This window comes from Python bivittatus, unplaced genomic scaffold (assembly GCF_059951505.1).
Source record: "Python bivittatus isolate LINGU-HERP-01145 unplaced genomic scaffold, Pbiv_v1 ctg000160_np1212, whole genome shotgun sequence".
Taxonomy (NCBI): Eukaryota; Metazoa; Chordata; class Lepidosauria; order Squamata; family Pythonidae; genus Python; species Python bivittatus.
Window position 1 is genome coordinate 1,124,625 of NW_028277076.1, and position 26,775 is coordinate 1,151,399.

A 26,775-nucleotide genomic window follows, 5' to 3' on the forward strand; every position below is an offset into this window, starting at 1 on the left:
ATGGACTTTGGGGTGGCCCTGCTGATGCTTCCTGCTCTCTGGCTTTGGGGTGAGTACCTCTTGAAACTGCCTGGGTTCCTAGATAGCTAGATCTGACTTTGCTCTCTGTGGCTGTTTAGGGGATCGTAAACTGCTGCTGCCCACCGGTTGCAATTGCCCCGAAACTTAAGCATGGCAAGTTCTCCTAAACTCTTACGGCACATGCACGTTACACACACAGGCTCATTTCAAACTTCTGCAGGGGGGGGGGAAGTTCTTGCAGAGAATGTGGAAATGAAGAGATGGCTTGTAGGAGGGAAATCATCAGCAGGTGATTTCCAGGGACTTCCTTCCAAGCTGGTTTCTGATACATGGGGGCTAGGGGTCCCTGGGTCCCTGCAGATCAGATGACATTGCTTTCTTGGCAATTAATGATCTCCATGGATATAATTTGGAAGGGAAAGTCTTCTTCTTCTTCTTCTTCTTCTTCTTCTTCTTCTTCTTCTTCTTCTTCTTCTTCTTCTTCTTCTTCTTCTTCTTCTTCTTCTTCTTCTTCTTCTTCTTCTTCTTCTTCTTCTTCTTCTTCTTCTAGGGATGGGTGTTTGGTGAGCAAAGCAACTTTATTTACCTGTCTTGGAGGCTGCCAAAGAGCTGCTGGGGGCAGCACCACCACTGCCCTTTGGGAGCCCCCCCTCCTCTCCCGAGCCCCCTTCTTTGTCCGGCATTCCACCGGTCAGAGGGACCCAGCAGGGCTGCTTCTGTGTCTAGTATCCATGGCTACTGATCCTGCCTGGGAAGCTGGGACGGGGCCTTTTGTAAGGCTTAGAAAGCCGCTCAGGCGGGGCCGACTTGCTCATGAATGGGCCCGGGCGCTGTTGGGGGCAATCATTCTTCGGGACAATAGCGAGGGGACGGTGGCCCTTCTGCTTTCTCACTGGCGAGTTGCAGATCACTCACGAAACGGGTATGTCTCGCAAAGGGGGGGCTCTCTGTCCGATGGACGGGGAGAATTCAACCCTTGTGATAATGGTGCAATTACAAGCACTCCCTGCCATTCCCACTTTACAGAACAGAGAAACTGAAATGGGTTGATGGGCTGCAAGCTGTGGTGAGTCAGTATTTAGTCACTGGTTCTAAAGATCAACCCTTAAGTCCTTATCTTTCTTAGAGCTATTCTAAGATTGCTGGTTTAGGATCATCCCCCGCAGTGAAAATATAATGTCTAAACCAGAAAATCAGCTTCAGCCCCACTTGGTGTCCTTAGGGGTTGTGCTCAACAAGGGTCTCCTTAGTTGGACCTCTTAGCAGAAGTTCTGGAACTCCAACATCTGGAGATGTCCTTTACTGTTGCATCTTGGGAGGTGTTTGTGCTTTTTTTTATCTAAACAAATACTTGTAGCTTGGTGGGCTTACCTGAACGGATGGGTTTCAGGATGAGTCACCTGGCCCATGACAATGACGACTTTCTTTGGGGAGACATTCAGAGGAATACATCCATTCCTCTTCTGGGTGGTGTTTGAAAAGCAGTGACCAGGAAGGTAATACAGTGAAGGCCCCCACTCACTTGGATGTCCTTGCAAGTTCACCATGAGGACAATTTGGGAGGTCAGAAGAAGTTCTTAGCCTGGTCCAGGTCCTGTGGCCTGGATTTCTCCCAGTCTCAAAAGAGGTCCCTTAACCTCTTTCACCTGCATGCTGCTTTCCCACGCAGAGCCGGGCGTGTGTGTTTCACAGCACAAGACCAGCGGTGGAGAGATAAGAACATAAATCATTGTGGCTATATATAAACAGTTTCGCCCCACTGCCTTTCAGAGCAACTAAACCTGTAATTTGTTTCCAGGATATTCCCACTGTAACCTTCTAAAATCAATTTCAAAATAGGCAATGCTGATGTTTAAATTCAGAAGGGGTGGAAATTGCACTCAAGTGGTACTTTGGGGATCTATGTGCAACCAGCCATTGTCTTAATTCAAGCTGGGGGGTGGATCTGGCTCTTGCCTGGCCCTGCGTCACACACGTCACCCAGACACCTTGGGTGGACCTCAGACAAGGGTCAGGCACAATCTTCCTAAGTGGCTGAGTTGCCTGTGTGAGTGGGTCGCGTATTTTGATTGGATTTAGAATTAAAGCTGGAGAGCCAAGATGGCTAACTAGAACACACAAAACCTCTCTTTCCTGATCCCTGTTCAGTGTTTGATGTGTAGCAGTGTTTGGGAGATCAGAGGAGACAAGGGGGTGGGGGTAGGACGTGAAGGTCACAGCAGAAGAGTGTTTATAAAGGGAGGATTCTGATGTGAGGAAGAGGACCACAATGAGAAGTGGAAGATCAAAGAGATTCTGGGCAGTTGAGGCAAGATGGCCATAAAACTGGGATAGATTTATGGGCTTTGCATTGCCTGCTTCGAAACCCGAGAACGGGAGCAGTTTCATCTCCAAAGCTGAATAAGAACAGGGGATGAACAATCAGAGGCACACCTGGTGGGGCTGTCCATTGATGGAGAGAGTGCTTCACACTTGACTTAATGATGCTGTTGATATTCAAGGCATACATTTCAGTTAACAGCAGATCTGGGTGTGAAAAGGAGGCACTGGCAAAGGGAGGACTTGGGGGAAGTTAAGGTTGACACCTCCCATGTTCCACTGCACCTGATTCTGGTCAACTATATCAGGGATAGATCCAGTGGGCAGTTCGGGGGGGTTCACCTGCATTAGCTTCTTCCCTTTCCCTCTGCAGAGACCATATCATGTCCATACTGCACAAGATCTTTATCACATATGACCCCTCTCTTAATTTGTAAGTGTCGAAGTGATATGTGGTTACACAGGAGGTGGAGAATAGGACATGTATATTCCAGGACAAGGACTGGCAATGAAATAGACGTATTGATGAATCATGGCTCCAGGGGAATCCTAGATAAATCCATCCCTTCTGCAAGGATCTTCAGCTGCACAGACCCAAGAGGAGGATGTATGCATGGTGAGAACAAGGATCATGTTGGCTCTGTTTGGGGCTGACTTTTGAAGTGTGTCAAAAGGTGAAATATGTTCCTATCCCCTTGACAACCAGTTAGAACTCTCTTACTCCGTTCAGGTGCTGGTTCCTGAATACAGGTAGTACCAGCTGAGTAAAGTAGAAGGCTAAGCATTCCAATGGCCTTCCTCAAGAGATCTCAGGTTGGTCAAGAAGCCATCTTGTCCAGCTGAAAATGAAGCAACAGCAGCCTCAGAGCAGGACGTGGCTCCCTCATACTGACACATACCTAACCTCTCCCTTGTCCATAGAGTTCTTCAAAATGGTCACTGTGAGTTGGATTCCTGGAATGAGCAAGCACCAACAGTCTTCACACACACATAGTGGATGTTCCAGGTCAGGGGCTCCCAGTCACACCAATCAAAAGCAATTGTGCAGTGATCCCATTTCCCCCTCCTTAAATGCATATTATTTAGGAAGGAGAAAGATGGGAGCAGGCTGGGAAAAGTGCAGGAGAGTTATCAATGGAAGACAACCTCATTTGGTGAAGGGACTAAACAGTCCCTGGATCCCTTAAGACAACCTGTTGTCTTAAGATAGGAGATACTGATTGGCAACTTGGTGGAGCAGGGCCCCCAGTTCTTGCTGAGCCGTTCAATTCCTCCTTGGGAACATTTGGAGCAAAGGTCCTGGTTATCCCACTGACTGACTGACCAGGAATGGTGAGAGCAGCAGAGGTCACGGAGTTGCTAATCGAGTGCATGCCTTCCCATTACCATGACAACCTAACTCTTTCCATCACTTCTTTCAAAGCTGCCTTCAAGTCTCTTAGGAGGCCAAGGGGCTTCTCCCTGTCACGTCTGAAGAGCAAGTGCTAGGCAGATCAGCAGGGAGGGAGAAAGTCCTGCTGAAACACCATTGCAGAGCGGTAAGGTGGACGGATGCAAAGTCATCTGAAAGGATCACGAAGGCAAAGGGCCTCAGATCCAGGACTTGATTTGAGCCATTTTAGCTTATCCCTGACATGCACGAAGGAAAAAAGAGAATTTGGAGCAATTGCCTGAGAATATGTAGGCGGCCTTCTCCTCCTCCTGAACAGTAACAATGAACTCAAAAACATCTCCGTGTGAAACAACTTTTAGTTTCATAGAAGGTCTAAGAAAATGCAAAGCCCTCAAGAGTTTTCAGCAACTGATCTGACTAGAGTTGGATTGTACTAATGAAGCTGGATTTGAGCTGAACACAGGGTTACAACCCTCCTTTTGTGGTGGTGTTCTTTTCAGCTGCTTTCTCCCAAAGCCCTGCAGTGCTGACTATTCCTGAAGACCCTACCTAGATTGGTCTCTCTTCTGCTTCTCAAAGGGAGTAAACACCATCCTGGGAAATTAAACCAGGAGAACCCAAGAATGGAACCTCCAAAACCAGAATAGATGCATCTCCAACCCTCACCCTGGCCTTTAGAAGTGTCCACTTTTCTGGGCTGAGCTCTAGCTTTAATGGAAGATGTAAAAATAGGCTATGTAGGAAGCAGACTGATAACCCCTGGGCTTGTGGTTCCCCCCATTGGAATTTTAAGTGCAGATCTGGGTCAGCTTGGAGGGAGCTTATCTGCAGGCTGTCATAAGGAAACAGGTATGGGGTGTGCATGGCTAATGTTACTATGACATTTAAGGTGCCAATTGCACAGGGTTGGGGTGGGGAGGTCAGAACCTCTGAATGGCAGCTGGCGGTTGCATCACACGAGCGCTCTTCAGCCTAAAGAGGAACTTGGAAGAATCTAAATCTCTCTCTCAATGAAACTTTAAAAACTTACACATTAGAAATGGTCTAACGGTGGGGTCCAAAGGCTGAAGCTCAGCATGGTTCAGGATGGATAAGAGCAATGAAAGTATTTCTCCAACCATGTTCAGAACAAAAGGAAAATAAAATAATTGGTAGAAGAGGAAAAGAGAAAAGGCTAGCAGACAATACACTATTCAGTGTCTATTTTTGGCTTCGTCTTCTCCAGCTGGAGAGTAGGTGTTCCACCTGATGCTGAAAAATAAATCAAAATATGCCCACCCTATTTATTATAAAAAAACATTGATGACACTGGAACAGATTTTCTTAATTCGGCCTCAGTGATAATTGATGGATACGTTGGATTTGAATTAATCTGTACGTATCAATGTACTGGAAGAGCACCCCTTTTCCCCGCGATGTTTGGACGCTGCCTTGAGTTGTATATATAAAAGACGGAATGATGACGATGGTGATGATGACGATGATGCCACCACCACTGGGACATTGGAAAGGTAGATGCTTGTTTTAGTGCTGGCATTTTAGGGAACAAACTTGAGTTCCCCAGTTCACTGAGGAAGGAGAATGGAAAGTCCTCCTGGATGAGTTTAGATGCATTTTGCTTCCTTGTGAAATTTCTTATTTTCTTTTTTCAGGGCATCTATTTCTAATCTGGTCTAAGTGCTAATGTGCCTAACAGGTCCCTTTGCACTTTCAGGATGAAGGTTTTTATGTGAACATTAAAGGGACAACATATGCTGGCCACTTTCACTAAGTGCTGTGTCTTTGGTGAGAGTAATTTTCTTACCAGGAAATCTGTAAATTAGAAGTCCAGATGTGCACTGCAGGGGGAAAGGGGAGAGGGCTATTCCTGTAATGCTCGTGGTCGCTGGTGTCTCTGAGCTTTATGGCAACCTGTTCTCCGTCCTCATATGCGCTTAACCTTCTTTCTGGAAAAAGTAGTGGGATTATATAATGTGTGTTTTTATGCTGGGATTCAGAGTTGTAACCAATTTGTGTCAGTTGGTCAGGAATGTTTTTTGTTTATTTTTTTAAATATGCATTGTATTTCTATTGCATTTTAATTTCTGTTGGGTGCCCAGGGTTGCATTGATGAGATGGTTGGCTATATCTATCTATCAATCAATCAATCAATCAATCAATCAATCAATCACTAATGTTTACTGCATCCTTCAGAGAATTTCTAATCCCAAGTACCTATCATTTATTTAAACGGCTAAATTGCTCTTCATGGAAATATATCCCACAATAGTTCAAAATAAGAAAAAATAATGTTTTCCAATAATTTTCAAATTCATCATCAATTCCAAAACCAATGCATTCAAAAGAACCAGATGCTTTAGTCCCTGGGTTTAAAATGTAGCTTCCTTTTCCATCCAATTTTTAAAACAGCAATGTGTGTTTTAGCATTTTGGCTTGTACATATTAAACCAGACCCCTTTTGAACTTGCAGTTCAATTCAGAATGGACCCATTTTGGAATACCATCTCCAAGCAAGCGTCCTCTTTTCTTTCCACTGAATTAAAGCCCAAGACATTTGAGAGTAGACCTTTCATTTCACGACTGTGTGAAATGGGTGGATGGACAGAGATGGCTGGACTTTTGCTCCAGCAACCCCCTTTCTAGAAAACTCAAGGAGGTCCAGCTCTTTCCTCTGGTGCCAAAGAGAGAGCCTCTCCCTTATTGTCCCAGCTGCAGCTTCCTGGCTGTTCCAGATGCTGATTTCCAAGAGATGCAGCTCAATTTCTACCCTGGGTAGCTTTCCTTGCGCAGCTGCATCTGCAGCCGTTAGAGCAATCAGAGGGCCCTGTGCTCCAGCCTTCCCAAGCCTTTGCAGAGGGAAGCAGAGAGGCTGCCCTGCTGGAAAACAGCCTCTTGGGTTACACACTCTAATTGCTCCACGCATACCAGGCCCATTCGGTCATCCCTCTTCTCCGCCTGAGTGGGGATTGGAGAATAAAAGCAGCGAGGGCAGAATAAAGGGGGTGCTGGACAGGGCAAAGAGCACAGCCTCTCCCCTGTGCATGGTCCCATGAAGTGGGGAGGGGAGGGGGCATGCGGCTGAAACTTGCAACACATGCTGGAAATGCTTCCCATCTAAGAAAGGCGAATGATTGAAAAGGAAGTCAAAAAGCAATCAGGATGGAAGTCAGGGAGAAGCCAAGAACGGTGGAAAGGAAGCTGGTGATAGTGAAGATACCTCACTGGGAAGCACCTTCAGGCGGATGGTCAAACCATAAGATTACTCTTGCAAAAAATGAGTTAGTGCAGAGGTAGGAGAGCCAAGAAAGGTGAAGAGAAAGGCGAAGTTCATTCTGTTTGGCCAAGAAGATGCTGATAGAGTCTTAGAGAGGTCCTAGGGAAGTGACCAGGTTAGGGACAAATCATCATGGAGAACATCTATCTATTAGTCAATAGCCGTAGTATTATTCTTGCTTCAATTCTCCTCTTCTGATTGCACAGTTTTAGTATATAATGTTATTACTTTTTATTACTCCTTATTTTCTGATGCTATGCAAACACTGAGAGGTTTTTTTTTGCACCGAAGTCAAATTCCTTGTATGTTTCATACTTGGCCAATAAAGTTTGTTTTCTTTCTTTCTTTCTTTCTTTCTTTCTTTCTTTCTTTCTTTCTTTCTTTCTTTCTTTCTTTCTTTCCTTCCTTCCTTCCTTCCTTCCTTCCTTCCTTCCTTCCTTCCTTCCATCCATCCATCCATCCATCCATCCATCCATCCAGTCTCTAAGAGTCAACAACAACTTGATGGTCCATCATCATCGTTGTGATTCCTTAGGCAAACATCACCCAAGAAGCACAAACATGTTGAGCAAAAATTCTACACCACCCTCTTAAGACAGTCCAAATCCTGCCTTAAAAATCATCTGTGTGCCCAAAAGAGGCAGAGCTGCCCTAGACCCTGTACACACACTTACACTCACACTCATACAGGCCCATGATGACCCTCCTCTCAGCAGGAAGAGCAGCACAGGGAGAAATCCAACAAATTGTGAACCTTGTATCCCTTCTAGGAGGTGCGAGTAACAGAAAGAGCAAGCTAAAAATGAAGGACAGTTGGAATACAAAGCAGAGTTTTGACTGTGGGCATAAGAAACGTGGGATTCACAGCTACCAGTATCTACAGCTCTATTTCTGTCATTGGCTTCAGAGGGACCGAGCTCTCATCTCAAACAAAACTTGCAAACCCATGTGCGGGCATTAATCTAACCCTATCGCTTTTTCCCCTCCAGGGCACGCAACTGCAGAACCAGCCAATTTTTGCTCCTCAGCCCCCTGTAAGAACGGAGGGACCTGCAGAGACCTGGAGGGCGGCTACAGGTGCCAGTGTGCCCAGAGTCCCATAGCTTATGTGGGAAGAGACTGCGGGTTGCTAGCTGAACCGTGCGATAGTCATCCTTGTCCACCTGAATGGATTTGCAGTGGGACACCTGGATACCTGAATTACACTTGCCACTGTAGATCAGGCTCGACAGATCTCCCTTGCAGACCCCGAGGGGATGAATGTAAGAGCAATCCTTGTCTTCAGGCTGATTTTGAGTGCGTCAGGATCCAGGATGGGTATGGCTGTCAATGTCAGAGCGGAAACAGCTGTCTGGCAAGGACTTCCATTTGTTCTAGTCAACCATGCTACAACAATGGTACCTGTCTTGAGACCGCTGGGACGTACACGTGCCAGTGCCCACCTGGCCACAGTGGCACCCACTGCGAGGAGGAGGTGGACGAGTGTGCCTCCAGCCCCTGCCAGAACGGAGCCATCTGCCTCGACCGAGTCAACGAATACAGTTGCTTCTGTGTGCCCGGCTTTCAGGGGTACCGCTGTGAAATTGACATCAACGAATGTGCCTCCCAACCTTGTCAACACAACGGCACCTGCCTCAACCAGATAGATCATTACGTTTGCCAGTGTCGGTCTGGCTACACAGGTACTGTGGACATTTCGTTTTTCTCAGATTCTGTGCGAGGACTTTTGGCGATTCACCAGCCTCCTGTCAATAAGGATTCAGTTGCCATCTAGCTTCTTAACTTGCTGTGGTAGATAGAATAGATGGTACTGGTATTTTCTAGAGAAGAGAGAGTAACTTGTGCCTTCTCGTCAGCATACGTTCAGCGCATCAGAACTGCATGGAATAACAGACCGAATATTTGTATTATTTTACATTTCAGAATTAAATTAGGAGCCATTGTAATCAAGCATTAGGTGGTCATGAAAGATCAGTCCAGTCCACTCACCCCAAAAGTCACAAACTTCTGTGCTATTGTAATTACAATTAGAAGATGATGGGCTTCACATGAATGGCTTTGACCCCAACTCTAGCTAATTCACTCTGACCCCCCCCTCATGTACGTACATGTAGATATAGATATATAGATACACACACACTCACACTCACACACACATCCTTCTTTCTCTCCTTTCCCTTTTAGCCTGTAATCATTTGTGAATAGCTTTCATGAGACCTGTGTTATATTTTTCCCCTGTTCATTTGTTGATCTACGATACAATAAATGAAGATATTCAAAGAATCATGGATGGGTAGGTCCTGAAAATAATCTAATTAACTGCATACACAAAGATTCCTGCCCTTGCTGAAAAATGTTTCTCTGTTTCTTTAGGAGGATTTGTGTGAGGTTACTGAACGCAGTTATATATACGCTGTATTTTAAGAAATAATACATTATATTATTTTCCCAATAAGAAATAAAGCTCAAGCAATGAAATGAAACAGCAACGTTATAATAAAAAGAGTAATAATCCAGTTCTGCTCACAAGTGGCAGAAAGATGGCTGGGGTTATATTTTTCTGTGTGGATGGTAGCTAATGGTCCACCTTGGGGTCACTGCCTGGAATTATTGTGCTGGTCCCAAGTGCTTTAGATATTGAGTTATCTTGGATAGTCATCTTTTCCCCCACCTCCAAATGACAGTACTGAGGGCCAAATGATGACCAGAACCTGCTCATCCCTGGACTGCTGGAAAGTTAATGTTCGGGATGTGGACAGCCAGGGCGGATGTGGTCCAGAAGGCCCAAGGGGATCACCTGGGGTAGACCCTTCAAAACAGCTTTGTGATCCTACTGCTCAGCTACGCATTGGTCTGTTGGCAAATCTGATCGCTACCCAGCTTCAGGCGCTCTTCCTTGCTCTGGAGAGTAGCCTGGTTGTTGAACGTACAACGCAGTGAAGATCAAACAGGGCCCGTTGCCAGCGTAATAATCTTAGTCCAGCCAGCGTCCCTGAGATGGGAGTGCCAAAAGGCTGAGTCCAGAGATTTCTCTCTTAGTTGCAACACAAGCTATTTTTCTGGACCAAGCTGGCACTGACTCACCCCGGGCTTGCCAGCTCCCTGCTGAAGCAGCAGAAGCCACGAGGGTCTTTCTTCTGGTCTGGGGGCGGAATGTGGACCGCAGCGTGTCCTCCTCCACCTGGTACCAGCCGGCACGCAGACACCCTCTGGCCTTGCTCTTCCGTGAGAGTTACATGGCCGCGAAGGAATGCGAGAGAGGGTGACTGGCTGAAGATTACCAGTTAGGTAGCGAGAGGAGTTGCAACACTGGATGCCCCTTCTGTGATTCTTGGCAGTGGAATTTCCTCTCTATCAAGAACAACAGAAGAGAGAAATCGGGGAAAGGGAAAGAACAGAAGGAAAGCAAAAATCTCCATTTCACTCCTCGCTCGGGAGATTCCAACATCCCCTTGCAAAAACCCCCTCAGCTCAGGATGAGCGAGTAACAGTTTGAAACTTCATAGGCAGGGCAAACGGCGTGGGAAACTTAGGTATGAACTTGGCAACGCCTTAAAATAACCTGCGGTCAGCCAGCCAAGCATCTCTGCTTGTCGAAAGGTCGCAAATATCTTTGGCCAAATAAAGATGCAAGGCTGTGGGTTTTGCCACATCCCCACACAGAACCATCCTATTCCGATGAGTTAATTGGAGAATTTTTGTGTAAACTCGCAACCGCCGCCTTCCTCCGGGCACTCCCTCACCCGTTTTGAGTTCCAGGTGTCCTCCAATAATGTCTTGCGCATCTCCCTCCAACGTGGGGTTATGCTCATGGCCCTTTCCCCAACAGGGGACTGAGCATTTTTGAGCAGGAGGAGATGCACGAGAAAGCTCGCTTAATGCTTGACAGCTCTTAGCCTGCCAGATTAAGGGGCCCGCATTCCTGGTGGATTAGTGTGGCCGGGACTGCTGTGAAGCAGAGTTTTGCCAGAAAATTGGGATTAAGTGGATCGGCAGGTGCCGGTCCAGGGATATATGCTCAGAAGTGAGTGTAAACAGGAACAGATTGTGAAACAGAGGGTGAAGGCAACTTAAACTGCCATTATGCGTTCCTTTATGGACCTGCTGTAAACCTGCAAAGAGGCTGAAGATATATAATCCTACCCCTTAGAGAGAGATCTCTCCATTTTTGAACCTGGAAGAAACATGCTCCGCTTCACTTGAGTTAAAACCATGGCAATCTTGGGCATTTCCCTCCCTCACAGCATCCATTTCCCATGGAAATCATAGTTTCCAGTCCCTCTCGCTGGATTGTTTAGAGAACACGCAGCCATTAGAAAGAGCAGTATAAACACGAATCCATCTGTCTCTTTTTGTAACAAAGGTACGAACTGCGATGTGGAGATCAACGAATGTGAGTCGGGTCCTTGCTGGCATGGTGGCACCTGCAGTGACCGCATTGGGTTCTTCACCTGTTCCTGCCTGCCAGGCTACGCAGGAGCCCAGTGCGAGGTGGACATTGATGAGTGCCAGAGCCAGCCTTGTCTTCACGGAGGGATGTGCCATGACCTCGTCAACGGGTGAGAGGCTCAGTCTTCAGGACAATGTCCATGGCTTCTAGGACATGACAACCCTGATCTTGCACAGATGGAGCCAGGGAGACAGGTCACAAAACGTTGCACTATGGAAGGCTCCTATTCAAGGTTTCAATCGGCCATCCGTTCAGTCCTCACTAAGCTGTCTTTCTGCTCAGGGGGTCTTTCCCCATTTAGGACTTTTCCCCCCCAGTGATTATTTTTTTGTGTTTCTCCAATCCTTGGGATTCCCCTCTTGAGAGAAGCCTTCAAGAAGGGAGACTGCTATTAATTAGCATAGATGATTACAGCTGATGGCTGCAGCGCACGTATTGTTGAGAGGACTAGGCTAGTTTAATGTTCATGCCATACATCAGAGTAACTTTGATTATTTACTCTGTTGAGGGCACAGTTGAGGAACAGTCAAGACGCACTGACCTAAAAGCACGGAAGAAATTGACATGGGGCATCATAAGGCATTGACAATATCCATGGAAAAGAGAGGATGAGCTAAACTGACCGGTCCCACCGTCTTTTTTCCTCCTTAGCTACCAGTGTGACTGCCACAACACTGGCTTTGAAGGACAGCACTGTGAGGTGGACATCTTGGAATGTGCTTCACAACCTTGCCAGAATGGAGCTTCCTGCTTGGAAGGGGCTGGATTTTACAACTGTTCTTGCTGGCCAGGTAGGCACAATCACTCCCTCACCTTTCAGAACCCATTGTGGTGGGGAGAGAGCAATTAGCAGTGTTTTTCAAACTTGGCCACTTTAAGACATGTGGACTTCAACTCCCAGAATTCCCCAGCCAGCATTAAAGAGGCCAAGTTTGAAAGGTGCTGACTTAGCACCTCCAGGCTCCATGCAAAAGATTTTCCAGGCTATACAATGCATTTTCAGGTCCAATTCTGAGTCTCATCTCAGCAGTCAACTCTGAATGATTTCTGAAGAAACAATATGCAGATTCCTTCTGAATGTTTCCATCTCATAAGATCAGCAAGGTTGGGGGGTGCTGATCCTTTCCAGGTGTTGGGTCTTGTGAAGTTCCAGACTCTCTTTCATTTAAGAGTTGGGGTTTTTTTCACAGTCAAATGTAGGACTATCATGAAGGATCAGAGAATGTCAGGCTGTTACAAACGGACTCCAACTTTTCCAGCCCTGAACTGAGCTTGTAATGGGGGAGTCAGATGGCTCCCTGCCCTTTCACCAGCTAAATAGCCTTTGCGTGTGTGTGTATGTGGTGGGGGGAGATGCTACAGAGAGATCATGGAAAAAAAGAACAAGGAAAGAATTGAAATATTATACAGCCCAGATGCCCTTGGGGTACAATCTGGAGCAAAGGTGCTGCAAAAGAGAAGCATTCCTGGGGAGCCCAGTGGGTTTTCCCCCTACTACTATTTCCAGCAGAAGGCATCGGTGGGTGCCAGCGGGAAGCCTTCTGCTTTGTCCTTGCGTCCAACTAACCCAAACAAGAACCTAGTTCAACTGGGATGAAGTTGCCTCCAGCCCCACGTTCCTAGTTAGCTCAGGTTCTACATCGGCCCCGGCTGACACAGAGACTCTTCCTTCGCTCTCTGACATTAGGGTACATGGGGACACACTGCGAAGAAGACATTGACGAGTGTGCGGCACACCCTTGTCTCAACGGCGGCCAGTGCCTTGAACGGTCCAATCAGAGCTACTACGGGAAGCACGTGGGTTTTCTGGAGCAGTTTGTCCACCAGGCAGCTGCGGGGTTCATCTGCCGTTGCCAGCCCGGTTTTGAGGGTGCGTTCTATGGGGCCAAGGGGAGCGTCCTTTCCTTTTCCCTGGTTTTGGGAACCTGTGGGTGCTACAGTGGGTCAGGAAGTGGCTGATAGATCAAGAAATCAGGCCTCTCCCCTCTGTTTCATAAGGGGGTTTAATGCCATAGACCCTGATTTTAGATCGTTTTATACATTAATTTCCATTCCTGGGCACTTTTTATTTCTGTCACGGGATTGTTTTTGAAGGTTAAAACGTGCCCTAAATGTTGCAGTGCATTTGAAGAACAGCATCTGCTTTTCAATGGGTGTCTGTGTGTTCAGTACATGTATTCAAGCCTGCTTGCTGCATCCGGTTAATTACTGATCCTCAAAATCAACGAGAAACACAAGTTTTAGCATGATTTGCTTGCAATCCCTTTGAAGGAGAAACCTGTTCCATCAACACTGATGAATGCAAGTCCCAACCATGTCAGAACGGAGGAAGCTGCGTAGATTTGGTGAACGGCTATCGGTGTCACTGCTCGCCAGGATATTCAGGTAAATCGATGGACGTCTTATCGGGAACGGGGGAGCCCCTGACCAAAGTGTGGAAAGAGAGGTGTCTTGCAACTCACTGCACACTCTTATAGTGCCTTCATGTGACCCAAAGGGGGTATCCCCTATTGCTTCTTTCGCTCACCTCATTTAAGTTTCTAGCTGGGTGAAAACAAAATTCGGCAGATCGTTAAGATCAAAGTCTGATTGCTGGCGACATTCCAGCGTCGGCTTTGGAACGGTTCATGCTGTGATACTTTGCTCAAGTAATGCTTGAGTTGTCCGGTTGGAGTTTACGCTTGGTTGGGGCAAACCTTCTTCTGCGGTTTCTCTGATCCTCAGCCATGCGGGGAGGGCGTCACCGTTTCGGCTAGATTTCGCAGCACAGGTTTACAGAGACCAACCAGAATGCATGTTAAAAGTAGGATGTGTGCAAAAGCAGAGAATAAATGCAAGGCCTGCTCCATGAACACCAAACTTCATCCACCTCTCTTTTCCCCCGCTTAATGGAAGAGAGAGCTTCTCTGGTTTAGCTGCGAGGTAGAGGTTAAACGCCTTGCTTCTAAGCTCATTGACGCTATTCAGTTTCATCGCATCGGATAGCTCTGTAACACTGACTGTTGGGAATATTATTTCTAAAATATTATGCGACTGCCATCTTGTGGAAGGGAAGAGAAATCTGAAATATTAAGAAAACCCGGTGGTTAGCTTTCCGAAATAGAAAGGACTTAAGTCTCTTCCGTTCGAGCCCTGCTCAGTCTTGGAACATGCAAAACGATGAGATGAAACAAATTACCCAGATGGGATTCAGAACATCTGCAGAACACACTTTCTACTTGCCAGTAAACTACTTCAGCCTGTCCCCACACACCAGGAAGCAGTACAGGGAGTCCTTGTTTAGTGACCACAGTTGGGACCAGCAACTCAGTTGCTGAGCGAAGCGGTCACTAAGTGAAATCTCGACTGTTTACCACCTTACTTCAGCTTTCTTTCGCTTGACAGGAAGGTCGTAAATGCAAGGATTGGTCGCAAAGTTACTTTTTCATCACCGTCATAACTGTGAATGGTTGCTAAATGAGGACTGCCTGTATTAGTGGAAGATCATGTCAGTAGCATCTTTTAGTGAACGCCACCAGGGGTGGAGATAGAATTGTGTTGTTTCCACATTCAGTTAATTCTGAAGCATTCGTCAAGGAAGTGTGTAGAGAGTCTGGACCAATCCTTGTGTGTTGTCAGGAGGTCATATGGCGGCAACTCTTCCGGTGGGAAAGGTGCTGCAAAGCTTGCACTTTCTGAGGGGAAGGGCCATTGCAGGGCCCAGTTCTGTGGCATGAAGTCAATCAAAGGGTCAGTTTAGTTGGTCTTCCTACGCACTCCTAAAAGGATAGTTCTCCCAACCGGCTGGCTCCAGGCGGCCTGTGTGCTCCCTGCCACAGAAGCGGGCCTCCAGCCTCCCCTCCCATTCCCAGCAATAAGACGAGGGCAAGGCTTGCCTTTGAAGGGAGGGCACACAGGACCAGCAGGCTCTCCTGCGCAGGGCCGTCTCCCACTCCCCTTGCAGGGGAGGCGATAGGCAAACATCTTGTCAGCTGGGAGAGAAGCCAGCTGGGAAGATTTAGAGCCGAGATGGATTAGACCTAGCAGCCGCAGGAGGAGCAGAGCAACAGCCCTTGTTTTGAGCCTGGCTTCATCTCCAAGGCCCGTTGCGTGCCTGGCACCCAGGGGTGACACAAAGCGTGTTCCAGCCCACCCCATCGTCATCCCCCATGTTTCCTCTTGGGACCACCACCCATGCCGCCAGGGGAGCAGCCATGAACCCTGCGCTGGCTGGCATCTTCCTGGGTGGAATTTATCATCTCCTGGCAGGTAATGGCAATCACCACAGCTCTTATTCTGTCTGTGTGACTGTGGGTCTGTGGATTCCTGGGTGTGTCTTCTGTAAGGATTGGTGGTCAATGATTCTTGTTTGGGAAGGCTTTCTGTGGGGGTGGGGGTGTCTCTGTTAACCCTTCTTGGAGTGCTGGGCTGGTTAGCTTCATGCTCAAATGCACTTTTCCCTTCCTCATTTGAAGCTGTTCTGGCCAGTCCTGGGAAAACTCCAGATGGTGAAAACTGTGTGTGTCTCGGCGGTGGCGGGGAATAAATCCATCATGTCCCCAAGAAGCAAGTTTTCTCTCCAGTTGGATTGGACCACCGCCCATGGATGGTGGTCTCTTGTCTGTTCAAAGAAGAAGATGCACTAGGGAAGGGGGAGAGGTGATGGGCAAATGATCTTCCCCACTTCAAATCTGTCAGTCCTGCCGTTGCAATATATATTAGGCCAGGCTGTGCCCCACTAATGGGCTGATCCTTTCATCAGTAGAAGATGGATGGCCTTGAGAACAAGAACAAGGAGAGTGCCTTGCCGGGATGTTTAGTAAAGAGGGGGAAATGGATGGAGGAAGTTTAAGATGTGTAGAAGGGCAACAGTCCTTGCGAGCAATGAATACTTGCTAAAAGATGCAAAAATGGCTGTGTACGTTTTATGGAAGTGAAGGTTGGGCAGACAGGATAAACGATGCAAGTAAGTTGAAGGCAGTGGGAATCGGGTCCTTAAATGTGTTGGGTCAAATAAGAAGAGATCAGGTCAAGAATGAACGGGTGCTGGATGAAGGTGGACGGAACAGAAAAAGGATTGACCGGGACAATAGAAATAGGTTGGTCATATAGGGAGAATGAATAAGGATGGACTCCTAAAATAAATAAATGAAAAAAGAGTGAATTGGCTGAGAGGGAAGCAGGACACCGAGGTGGTCATGGTTGGCTGCCGTTGATGAGATCCTCAAAGATAAAGAGGTAAGAGGTTCAAGGAACCAAGGGCAATGTATGGAGCAGTAAATGAACTGGTAGAAGCAGGGATAGTTTGCCAGGAAAAGGGCAGAGCACGAAGGAAATGGCATCGGTGTAAATTAGTTTTAGCTGGGCTTGTTTTCCTTTTCTGGCTATTTCTTACTTCTTTTCTGCATTCTACCCAAGCCTGCTTGTCCCCAAAGGGAAGAGTGGGGTGGGGTGCATGCTGGTAGGCCAAGATCTTCCGTCTGCCTGTTGAGCATCAAGGAAAGGAAGCTCCCGGATTTGCAGCCTGCGCTGGCTTCACGACTCGCTCAAGGCAGCCGCAGAGAGGGCTTCCCTTGGCGACCTCAGAGCGACTTGCAGGCTTCCTTTGATGAAGCTTTTCTGTGGCCCTTAGATCCTAACCGCCCAACTAACCCCTTGCCAGCTGCAGGTCTTTCTGTATCTCCAACAAGGGGAAGGGAACGCTCCTTTAAAGCCCGCTGGCCTTCTGGAGAGAGTGGCATAAACACGCTGAGCCCTGCTGCCAGCGCGGCCTTTGTGTCCCTGAGCGAGCCTCCTCTCCCCTTTCGGAGAAGAGATACTCCCTTCTCTCTAAGGACTCTCTGCTCCCCAAAGCGCCATCCCTCCCACAAAACTGGCGTGTAAGTTATTTCCTGGCACGTTCCAGCCGACTTCATTCCTGCTGACAGAAAACGCCTAAAGCAGATTCTTGTTATTTCCGTAAAAGGGGACCGCCTTCTTTGGATTCTTGGCTGAAGCAAAGACATATGTCCATGTAGATAAGTCCTTGCCCTCAGTGGAAGAATCCCAAAAATGGAACCCCTGGAACTCCCTCCTGGAATTGCGCAGTTGCTCCTCGGAGAGTTTTGCATGCTCCCAAACTAAAAACGTTGGAAAAGTGTCCTTCCCCCAAAGGGAACGTAACTAGTTCATGTATCCCTTGCCCACATTTTATGGCCTTGTGCAAATCTTTACAGGCTGTGTTGAATGGGAGGAGGCTGACGCTGCTCCCGCAAGGATGCTCTGGTGGTGGCATCCAGTAGACTCAAGAGCAGGTTCTGAAATACCAGCCCTGTTTTCCCCCTCCTGCAGCTTCACAGGCTTAATGTTGGCCCGGTGCATTGTAGGAAGGAGCTCCTTCTCAGCAAATACCCATCATTCCGTCTGCCAAAGAAGGCCATATGGGAAAGAGGAATGGCTGCTGATTCTATAGCCCCTTAGCATGCAGGAAGGAACATTTAGACCCGTTGGCCACCCTAACTGTGATGGGGGATTATCCAAAAAGAGGAGACCTAAATACACAGGGCTATTCTTCCAACCCACTGGTTTCTATCCCTCCATGATCCTTCTGGCTGTGGAGGGCAGCCATGAAGAGACCTGATCGGGGCAGACTTGGTGCAACAGGTCTTCTCCACCACGGCAAACAAACAAGGGAGGAATCAAAACACGGTCTCCCAAGGGGGAGCTCCATCCTTAATTAGCCAGCAACACGGGGCCACGAGAGGGCCCTGAAGATTAATTTGCTGATGGGCAGAATGTGCAGGGCCCAAAGGTAACAGTCCCCCGAGCAAAGTAGTGGCATCTTCAGGGAGAGCTATTTTGGCTCTGAAAGGAGAAGATCCACTGGGAACAGGAAGAGGTGCTTCTAGTTTTCCTTTACTCAACCTCTCGCTTCATTCCACCTGGGACTGAGATTTGGGGGCTAGAGGAACTTGGGGGAGGTGGACCTCTTCTCTAGCTGTTCCTGCTTTGCGCTGCCGTGGATTTACCAATGCAATATCCTGTGTTTCTCAACCTCAGCAATTTTAAGATGTGTGGACTTCAGCTCCCAGAATCCCCCAGCCCCCAGGGACACCCCCCCCCCCCCGTCTATGCATCTTAAAGTTGCTGAGATTGAGAAACACTGCAGTATCCCACCCAGCTCTAGCTGGCTACAGACTGTCTCAGTGCAGGGGAGAGGAAGACGCAGATTTTGTTTCACTGTGCTCCAACTCCTCCTCGTGGGCTAGTGTAAGGCTATTAAGATAAATAATCCAGACGTGGTTTATCTGTGCAGCATTCTTGGGGATTAGTGAGAGTCTGTGTGAGCGAGTTTGAAGGGGCAAGAGGCTGCTTAATCAGGGCTATTGTCTCTTAACAGTCCACAAATACTTCAGGATCTCCACCTCGCTTTAGCCTGGCCTCTCTGTGGCCTTCAAGGGCCAACTGAAATCCAGTCCAGCTGAGCTCAAATTCCTCCTTACGGTGTGTGGAGAGGAACCTCACTATGTGGAGTTGTGCAAACTCAGAAGCTCATTCCCATTTTCACTTGCCCATTACTTTTCTGTGTGCTAGGGATCGAATGTGCCAACGAGATTGACGAATGCGAAGGCCACCCCTGTGAAAATGGAGGCGTGTGTGAAGACGGCATTGCGGACTATATCTGCCATTGCTTCCTTAACCCAGATGGCATAGCCTGGGGTGGAAAGAACTGCTCAGTGGAGCTCACTGGGTGCAAGACGCACAACTGCCAAAATGAGGCTTTGTGCATTCCCATCTTCCAATCTGAGGTCCATAGCTATCTGTGCCAGTGCCACCCTGGATTTTATGGCCCCACCTGCTCTACACCAACCACCTTCTCGTTCACAGCTAATGCCTACCTCTTCATCAACACATCTGCCGATGGTGAGAACACAAGTGGTCATGGAGCCAGTGTAGCCCTCCGGTTCCGGACCACCCTTCCTGATGGCCTCCTTTTCTACCGCGGCTACCAAGCTGAGTACCTACTCCTGGAACTCTATGCTGGCCTTCTACGGGTGGTGCTTTTGACTCAGGAGGCCAATGTATCTTTCACACTGGAGGCCCCACCGGTAAATGATGGCCACTGGCACAAAGTGGAAGTCTTTCTGCAAGAGTCTCTTGAACTCAGGCTGTGGCACGAAGCTTGCAAAGCTGGTATCTGCCTGTACAGTCACCCCCTTGGCGAGACAATCCCAGTGTCCTTTTTGCCTTCGTTTCTGCAAATATATATTGGAGGCGTTGAAGAGAAATTAACGACCAACTACACAGGACACTTCACTGGGTGCTTGGAAGACTTGCAGATTGACTCCAAGGTCATCCTACCACAGGAGGTAGACGGGCACCAGCCTTCTGGATTTCAGCTGGGCTGTGAGAGAACAGAGTGGTGTCAGTCTCAGCCTTGCTCACATGGCGCCCGATGCATTGACCTCTGGACGGACTTCCGCTGTCACTGTTCTCGGCCTTATGAAGGTCGCACTTGTTCTTACGGTGAGTAGAATGACAGAGCTCCTATTAACCCTCTTGAGAGAGCAGAAAGTTGGATTAGAAACAAAAACCTTTTCGGAGACAATGATAGGAGCCTGTGGTAGGGAGGTAGGTCATCTGTTTGATTTTGACAGAATAAAGGGAATATGTTTTGGGGTCCCGTTGCTCTACATCCCCATTTATCAAAGATCGAGGAAGACAGAGAGAGAGGAAATTGTCACAATCATTAAAGATCCTCGTGGAGATTATGCCAAACAATTCTAGAGCCCAGGACTCCATGGTCTTCTGAGAATACTGTCCCACCCAATAGAAGCTATTCAGAAAGTTCCCCCAGGGAGGTGATGGTTGAACCCATACCAGTTTCAGAGTAGTTTGGTTTCCTTGGCTTGGAACTGGAATGCATTTTTCTCTCTTTCCCAGAATCCCCTGCAGCGACCTTTGGCCAAGACAATTCTTCTAGCTTTGCCACCTTTGCAGTGCACAACAGTCTCGGGATGAACTTTAACCTCTCATTTTTCATCCGGACTCTGAAGCCCAGTGGCCTAATATTCCAGATCAGCAATGGAAGCGAAGTTTTCCTTACAGTATACTTGAAGGATGGGAAGCTCCAGATCGAGGCACCATCTGCTACTCCTGTTGGATCGTCTGGAAATCTCGCCGATGGCACAAGACACTTTGTGATGGTTTCCCTCCATCAAGGACAGGCTCGTGTCAGCCTGTTAAACAGCGAGGAAGAACTGGGAGATCTGGCAGTAACCCTTCTTGCCACTTATTCTGAGATTCACGTGGGTGGACTCCCACACCAAGACAACCTTGACATCTGGGGAGGTCCTTTTAAAGGCTGTCTTCAGGATGTCCAACTCAATCATCACCAGATGCAGTTTTTCCCTCATCCAGATAATAACAGCATTCCACAAGACGTGTATATGGGACAAAACCACAACATTGTTCCAGAATGCATCTCAGATAATGCCTGCAAGGTAAGGATCATGCTAAAGATGGCCCAAGATACTGTTGAATGTGGAGAAAACATCTCTGTGGGTGCTGTGCTGGGTGGAGCAAAGGCCTGTTTACTTGTAGCATTGTATTTGTATCCTCAGAGGTGATAAACTGTGGAGGAATGTCAGACATTGGTTGATGGTTACAGGCAAAATAAGAGCTTAGCAGAATTTCTGCACTGGTGCTTGCCAGTGACTAAGCCTCACCTGGCATGACTCCTGTGGGCAAGAGGGTGGCAAGCAAATTTGTCAGAGGAAGCGTTGTGCTGTGCAACGGTTCACATGTTCATGCTGAAAGGCTCCAGCACATGCACCTGTGGGGAACCTGTGGGGGTGGCAGCTTCGTAGTTGCTTCTGTCTTAAGCTGGCTTTGGAGAGTGGCCTATGCCAAGAGATTGATGGGACTGGCTTAGATGCTCTTAGAGATTTAGCATTTCCTTGCTGTGTTCTTGCTTCCCGTGCGGCCAGAGGAAGGGGTATCTGGAGAGCAAGACTCATGACATCCAGCAAGGTGAAGCATGGATTTTCTCTTATCCTCAAGATGTCCAGCATGTATTCATGCCCCCAAGCTGTGTTTGTAAAAAAGCATCTTCAGCTGCAAGGCCATTCCCTGCATGCATTGCGGCCTTTCAATCTTGCCGTGGTTTGGATCTGGGGAACTAGAGGCACCAAGAGTGGGAATGCTAATGATCCAAGTTCTGAATTCTACCACCTGTACACATTGGATCAGGCTTCTTCCTCACTGCAGCCGTGCTGTGTGCGTGGCCTGGATTATTTACAGAGCATCCGATTTGACCATCAAGAGAGGTTTCTTCAGGTTGAGTCCAATCCCGCTACCTACAGTCATTAATCAGCATCAGACGTCATCCAAACACTCAACATCTTCTGCTGTAAGGCTGGTCTTCTTTGGAGAAAAAGGGAGCATGGGGTTGCAAGCAGAGCGCCTCACCAATGTCCAAAATGTTGTTTGGAGCAGAGGAGTTAAAAGAGATGGAACTGGATAGGTGGTGGGGGTGGACAGGTACAAATAGAAATTAAAAACTGGGGGTCCCCAGAAGTACAAGGAAGATGATCAGCTATGCCACCTATAAATCCACATCCACCAGCAGATACAGAATCCATCTTTTCTTCATAATTTGATCCACTTGCATTCAACCGCATGGCCCATTTCATTTCTATAGAGAACATTTTTTCCACCATTTTCCTGATCAAGTTTCTTTTGTCTTTCAGTCTTCCCCATGCCTCAATGGTGGCCTCTGTGCTGTCACCTGGAATGACTTTAACTGCAGTTGCCCACCCAGCTTTACTGGAAAGTGGTGTGAGGAGAGAGTCTGGTGCAAAAGTGATCTGTGTCCTCAACCTACCACTTGCGTTGATGTCCCCTCTGGTTACGTTTGTAAGTGTTCTGCGAATTTTAGGCTACTGCAGAAATAGTCATCTTTTACAGGGTCAAACAGGATCTGGAGACCCTTTTCCTCTGCTCTCAGCCTAGTACAAACCTATGGTAGACCCCACTACACTCAACCCACTAACTCTTTAAAAAGAAGGCTTGGAGGGTGTTAGGTAGTACTAATCCAAGTCACGGGGTCAGGCACAAATCCTGAACATTCTTCTCTGTAAGCCTCTGTAGAATCCATTTTCCATTCCAGGGGAGCTCCTTTTAGGGAACTCTTTGAATTCGAACAGGAGCATTTCCAACACCCTCTGAAATGAAGTTCAAGAGATATGACTCACGCCCTCCTGGTCAGTTCTTTTTTGGCCATCAGTTTTAGCTTCAAGGAACTTTCACTGGTCATGTCTACCTTTTCTTTTGCTTTATTTGTCTTCTCGATGAGCTCATTGATGACAGCTTAGGATCTCGGTCATCGTGATGGCCTCAGCTGGGCCTTTGACTGAAGCATGAGCCTTCCTTGCACATTTAGGGAGGATTGTTCCCAAAGCCCCCAAAACTCAGCTTCTGGTAGCGGTGCTTCTAGGGCAATCTTCCACTCATGATCTTCGATTACCATTTCATCTTCTCTTTCTTGCAGGTCTGGCCAACGCCACATTTTACGAGCACGACGCGATTGAATTCGCAGCAAATACATCCATCGTCAGAGCTCTTCACAGCCTCCGCTTGGACTTCAGAACGCGGGACAACGATGCTGTCTTGATACAAGCAGCAGAGGAAGTGGATTCTCTTCTGGTGGCTATTCAGAACTCCTCCCTGCTGGTTGAAATCCGGAGCGGGAACGGAGTTGAGGGAGCAAACTTTCTCAGGCAGATGCCCGTCTCTGATGGCTCCTGGCACACCCTCTTATTGACCATGGAAGAGCCTTTGGCCCTTTCATCAAGGTGGCACCTCCATTTGGATGGATCCACCAATGCAACCCTCCTGGGGAATGCTGGGAATCTGGATTTCTTAAAAAGCAACACATTCGTTGTCCTGGGTGAAAACTTCACTGGCTGCCTTGGACATGTAGACATCGGGGGGCTGTTTTTGCCTCTGGCTAGTCACCCAGTTTACCCACAGCCAGAACAATTTGTGCAGGTGACCAGCAGGCCGGTCCTTCTGGGCTGCCAAGGAGCAGACGTCTGTTCTTCTAATCCGTGTCATCACGCAGGCTCCTGCCTGGATCTGTTCAATGCCTTCAGCTGTGCCTGCAGGCCTGGGTGGGAAGGGCCGCTGTGTGAGACCAACGTGGATGACTGCAAATCCAGCCCGTGTCTTCACGGGGAGTGTGTGGACCAGGAGGGAGACTTCCAGTGTGTGTGCAAGAGGGGCTTCATTGGGAAGCGCTGCCATATCAACGTAGACGACTGCGTGAGGCACCAGTGCCAGAATGGAGGGAGCTGCGTGGATGAAGTCTACAGCTACTCCTGCAACTGCCCACCACAATACTCTGGCCCCCTCTGCGAGTAAGTCTGTAGGAGGGGTGGCTAGCAAGAATGAGAATTCTGGGGGGGTTCTTTCTTGCTCTTTTCTCTTGCTCTGTCTTGGAGCTGATGTGTACCCGAAGGTAGGAGCTGTGGGAATCCCACCTCAAATTTTCTTTCCAACCAGGCCATAAGGAAGCTACTGCCATCTCAGTCTTAACCTCTAAATTGTGCAGGAGACAATCACCTTGCGGATGGCCTAGATCAGCAGGACAGCGATCTGGTGCAAGGACTGTGAGCCACACAGAAGCTTGACCTACACACAGAGTCCTTGCTACCAGCTCAGAAGCCCGTGTTTTGTGTGCAAGAGACTTCTGTGAATGGCATACACTTTCCAGGCATTCAGAGAGGAGACAGGACTTAGCAAGATACTACTCATCCCACTTTAGGTTCCTTCTTGTAAGCCCTAGATGAGAAGAGTGACTTCTCAACAGTAGAGCCCCTGCTTTCGGTGCAGAAAATCAACCTTAGGGATCTCTAGCATAGACCCCTACAATTTGCTAAAGAGCTGGTAGCTGGTGATGGGAAAGTTCTTTGCCCAAAGACATTGGAGCAGGTCATATGGGCTAGAGGGATGAACCCAGTTGGGCAGTTTCTAGCTTTCTTCTGCCTGCTGGAAACCCCCAGGGAGCACTTTTGCTGATATCCATCTTTCCATCAGTAGCTGCTGGTGTTAGAAGACTTGACCAGGACACAATCACCAACCTGAGTAAAGCCAATTGTCACATGGCTTGCCAAACAGCCTTATGCAGGAAGCCATTTCCTGAAGTCCTTATGAAGCTCCATGCCCTCTTCTCTCCCACATTAGGCTGTAAGTCTGCAGAAGCAACTTCTGACGTGGGTATTCAACTTCTTGAACGGTGCCTACAAATGTTTGGCTTCTAAATAAAGATTCTTATCACCTTCTCTCTTCCTGCTTCTTTTTTAATTCCAGGTGGCCCTTTCCACCTGAACAATGTGGCCAGAACTTCACGTGTTTGAACGGCGGCAAATGTACGAGTGGCCCGTGGGGAGCCAACTGCAGCTGCAAGACTGGCTACACAGGGAAGAAGTACGATGGGCGGCCCTTGATCCACCATCTTGCCCGAATGGCTAGATTACTCTTTAAGCCCCCCTTTTACTCTTTGATTCTCACGCTGTTCCTTGTTCCTTGAAGGCCGTGACTGATTCCTGCCTCGTTTTATTTCCAGATGCCAGATCAACATCAGTGACTGTGACCCCAACCCCTGCAAAAATGGGGGGACATGCCAGCACTCCATGAATCGGTTCCGATGCATATGTAGTGCAAGCTATGCTGGAGAATACTGCGATCTTGACGTAAGCAAGTTTCTCTCTTTTCTTACTGGGATAACGGGTTTTCCCCTAGACTTGCCTGACCCAGAAAGGAAGCAGTTAAAATCTTTCCAAAGATTAAGCCAAGATGGTTGTATTGTATTCCTCCTTCCCCGCCGATGCTTGGATGGAGGAAAGTCAACTTTTCATCCAAAATTTGTCATAGGGACAGGTTCTTGATCTATCATCAAAACTTAATCAAGTAGTTTCATGCTGGAATGTTTGCAGTCTTCAAAACACTTTAGATAAATACTACAGGGGCACAGGGCAAGGGGAGTTTGAAAGATTAGGGGCTGGGGATTGTAGGAAGCCCAGGAAGGAAGGAGCTGTGGGGAGGAGAAAAAAAATATAATAAGGCAATTTCGCAGGCTGGTGGAGCAAGCCCTTGCTTTAAAGGGCTCTTTAAGCAGATGACCTTGTTCAGGTACACGCTGTCTCAGATGCATCTAATTGTTTTGAGGCAGAGTTCAAAATCCACTTATTATCTACTTACAAATCTCCCCGTCCTGGTTTTGCTCTGAGGTGGCAGCAGTGCTGGGCTGGCAGGCGTCTGGTATTTTTAGTGTGGCTTTCACCAACCTCCTATGGTTTGATGAGGAAGCTCTGCCAGTTTGGAGAGAGCTTCTGCAGGTGAGGTCCCCAATGGAGGGTGGGTTGTGAGAAGGTCCTCAAGAGGGAATCTTGAACAGACATCTGGCATTCCCTCAATGACTCTGGCGGCTGGTAGTTATGTGAACTGGCGAAAATGTCTCTCTGGATGTTCTCTGCTCACCTTTTCTCTTGGTTCAGCCTTCTCCCTTCTCCAGCACCCAAAGACCCCTTTCTTTATCTCTGTGGCAGATTTGATTTGGCAGGAGTTGCAAACGGAAATGACAGTTTTGACCCTTGGCTCTTGATGAGGAACACCTGTTTAAGACTCCTGGGATTTGCTCCTGGTTTACATGGGGCGGAAGCTGCACGTAACCTCCCCTCCTTCTCCCCTTCAAGGACAATTGAGCGGCGTTTATCCAGACTCATCTTTTCTTCATTAACTTCTCTTGCAGAGGGGGGGTCTCCCAGGCGCTGTCTTCCCATTCCCCTTGGTGGAAGTCGCGGTGCCTGTGGTCTGCAGCTGTTTGTTTCTTCTCGTCATCATCCTGGTCCTGATGATCCTCACGGCCCGGAAGAGGCGCCAGTCCGAGGGAACCTACAGCCCAAGCCAGCAGGAAGTGGCCGGAGCCCGCCTGGAGATGGACAGTGTACTCAAAGTGCCACCGGAGGAGCGTTTAATATAGGCACTGCCGCCTTAGTGGGGCAATGTTGGCACTGGAGCACGAGCAGTGTAGGTCTCCTTCCGCGCCCTCTGAAAGCCCAGGAGGGCAGTGGAGTTGCACGTACATTGAGTGGCTGACCACCTCTGCAGCTAGGAACTGTGAGTGCCTACACATCTGCCTTGTGGGTTCCTCTCTGACGCTGGCAGCAGCTAGCCTCTCAATCCCATGCCTTGGAACTGCTTTCTAACGCCACAGGCTGCCTTGGCGAGTTCCTCTGAGAAGGACAATCGCCCACAGATCTGGGAGCATTAACCAGCCTTCAAGAGAATGAGCACCAA

General features: G+C 48.1%; 1 protein-coding gene across 1 annotated transcript; it reads left to right on the forward strand.

Annotated features, from left to right (window-relative positions):
* Positions 1–26,458, forward strand: CRB2 (crumbs cell polarity complex component 2). Its single transcript, XM_025163461.2, has 13 exons — positions 1–49; positions 7,997–8,689; positions 11,371–11,566; positions 12,109–12,248; positions 13,145–13,327; positions 13,729–13,842; positions 19,009–19,941; positions 20,359–20,918; positions 22,167–22,332; positions 22,967–23,834; positions 24,787–24,903; positions 25,043–25,169; positions 26,228–26,458. Exons 1-13 carry the CDS (start codon positions 1–3, stop codon positions 26,456–26,458), a joined length of 4,377 nt encoding a protein of 1,458 aa, XP_025019229.2.
* The last annotated feature ends 317 nt before the right edge of the window (positions 26,459–26,775 follow it).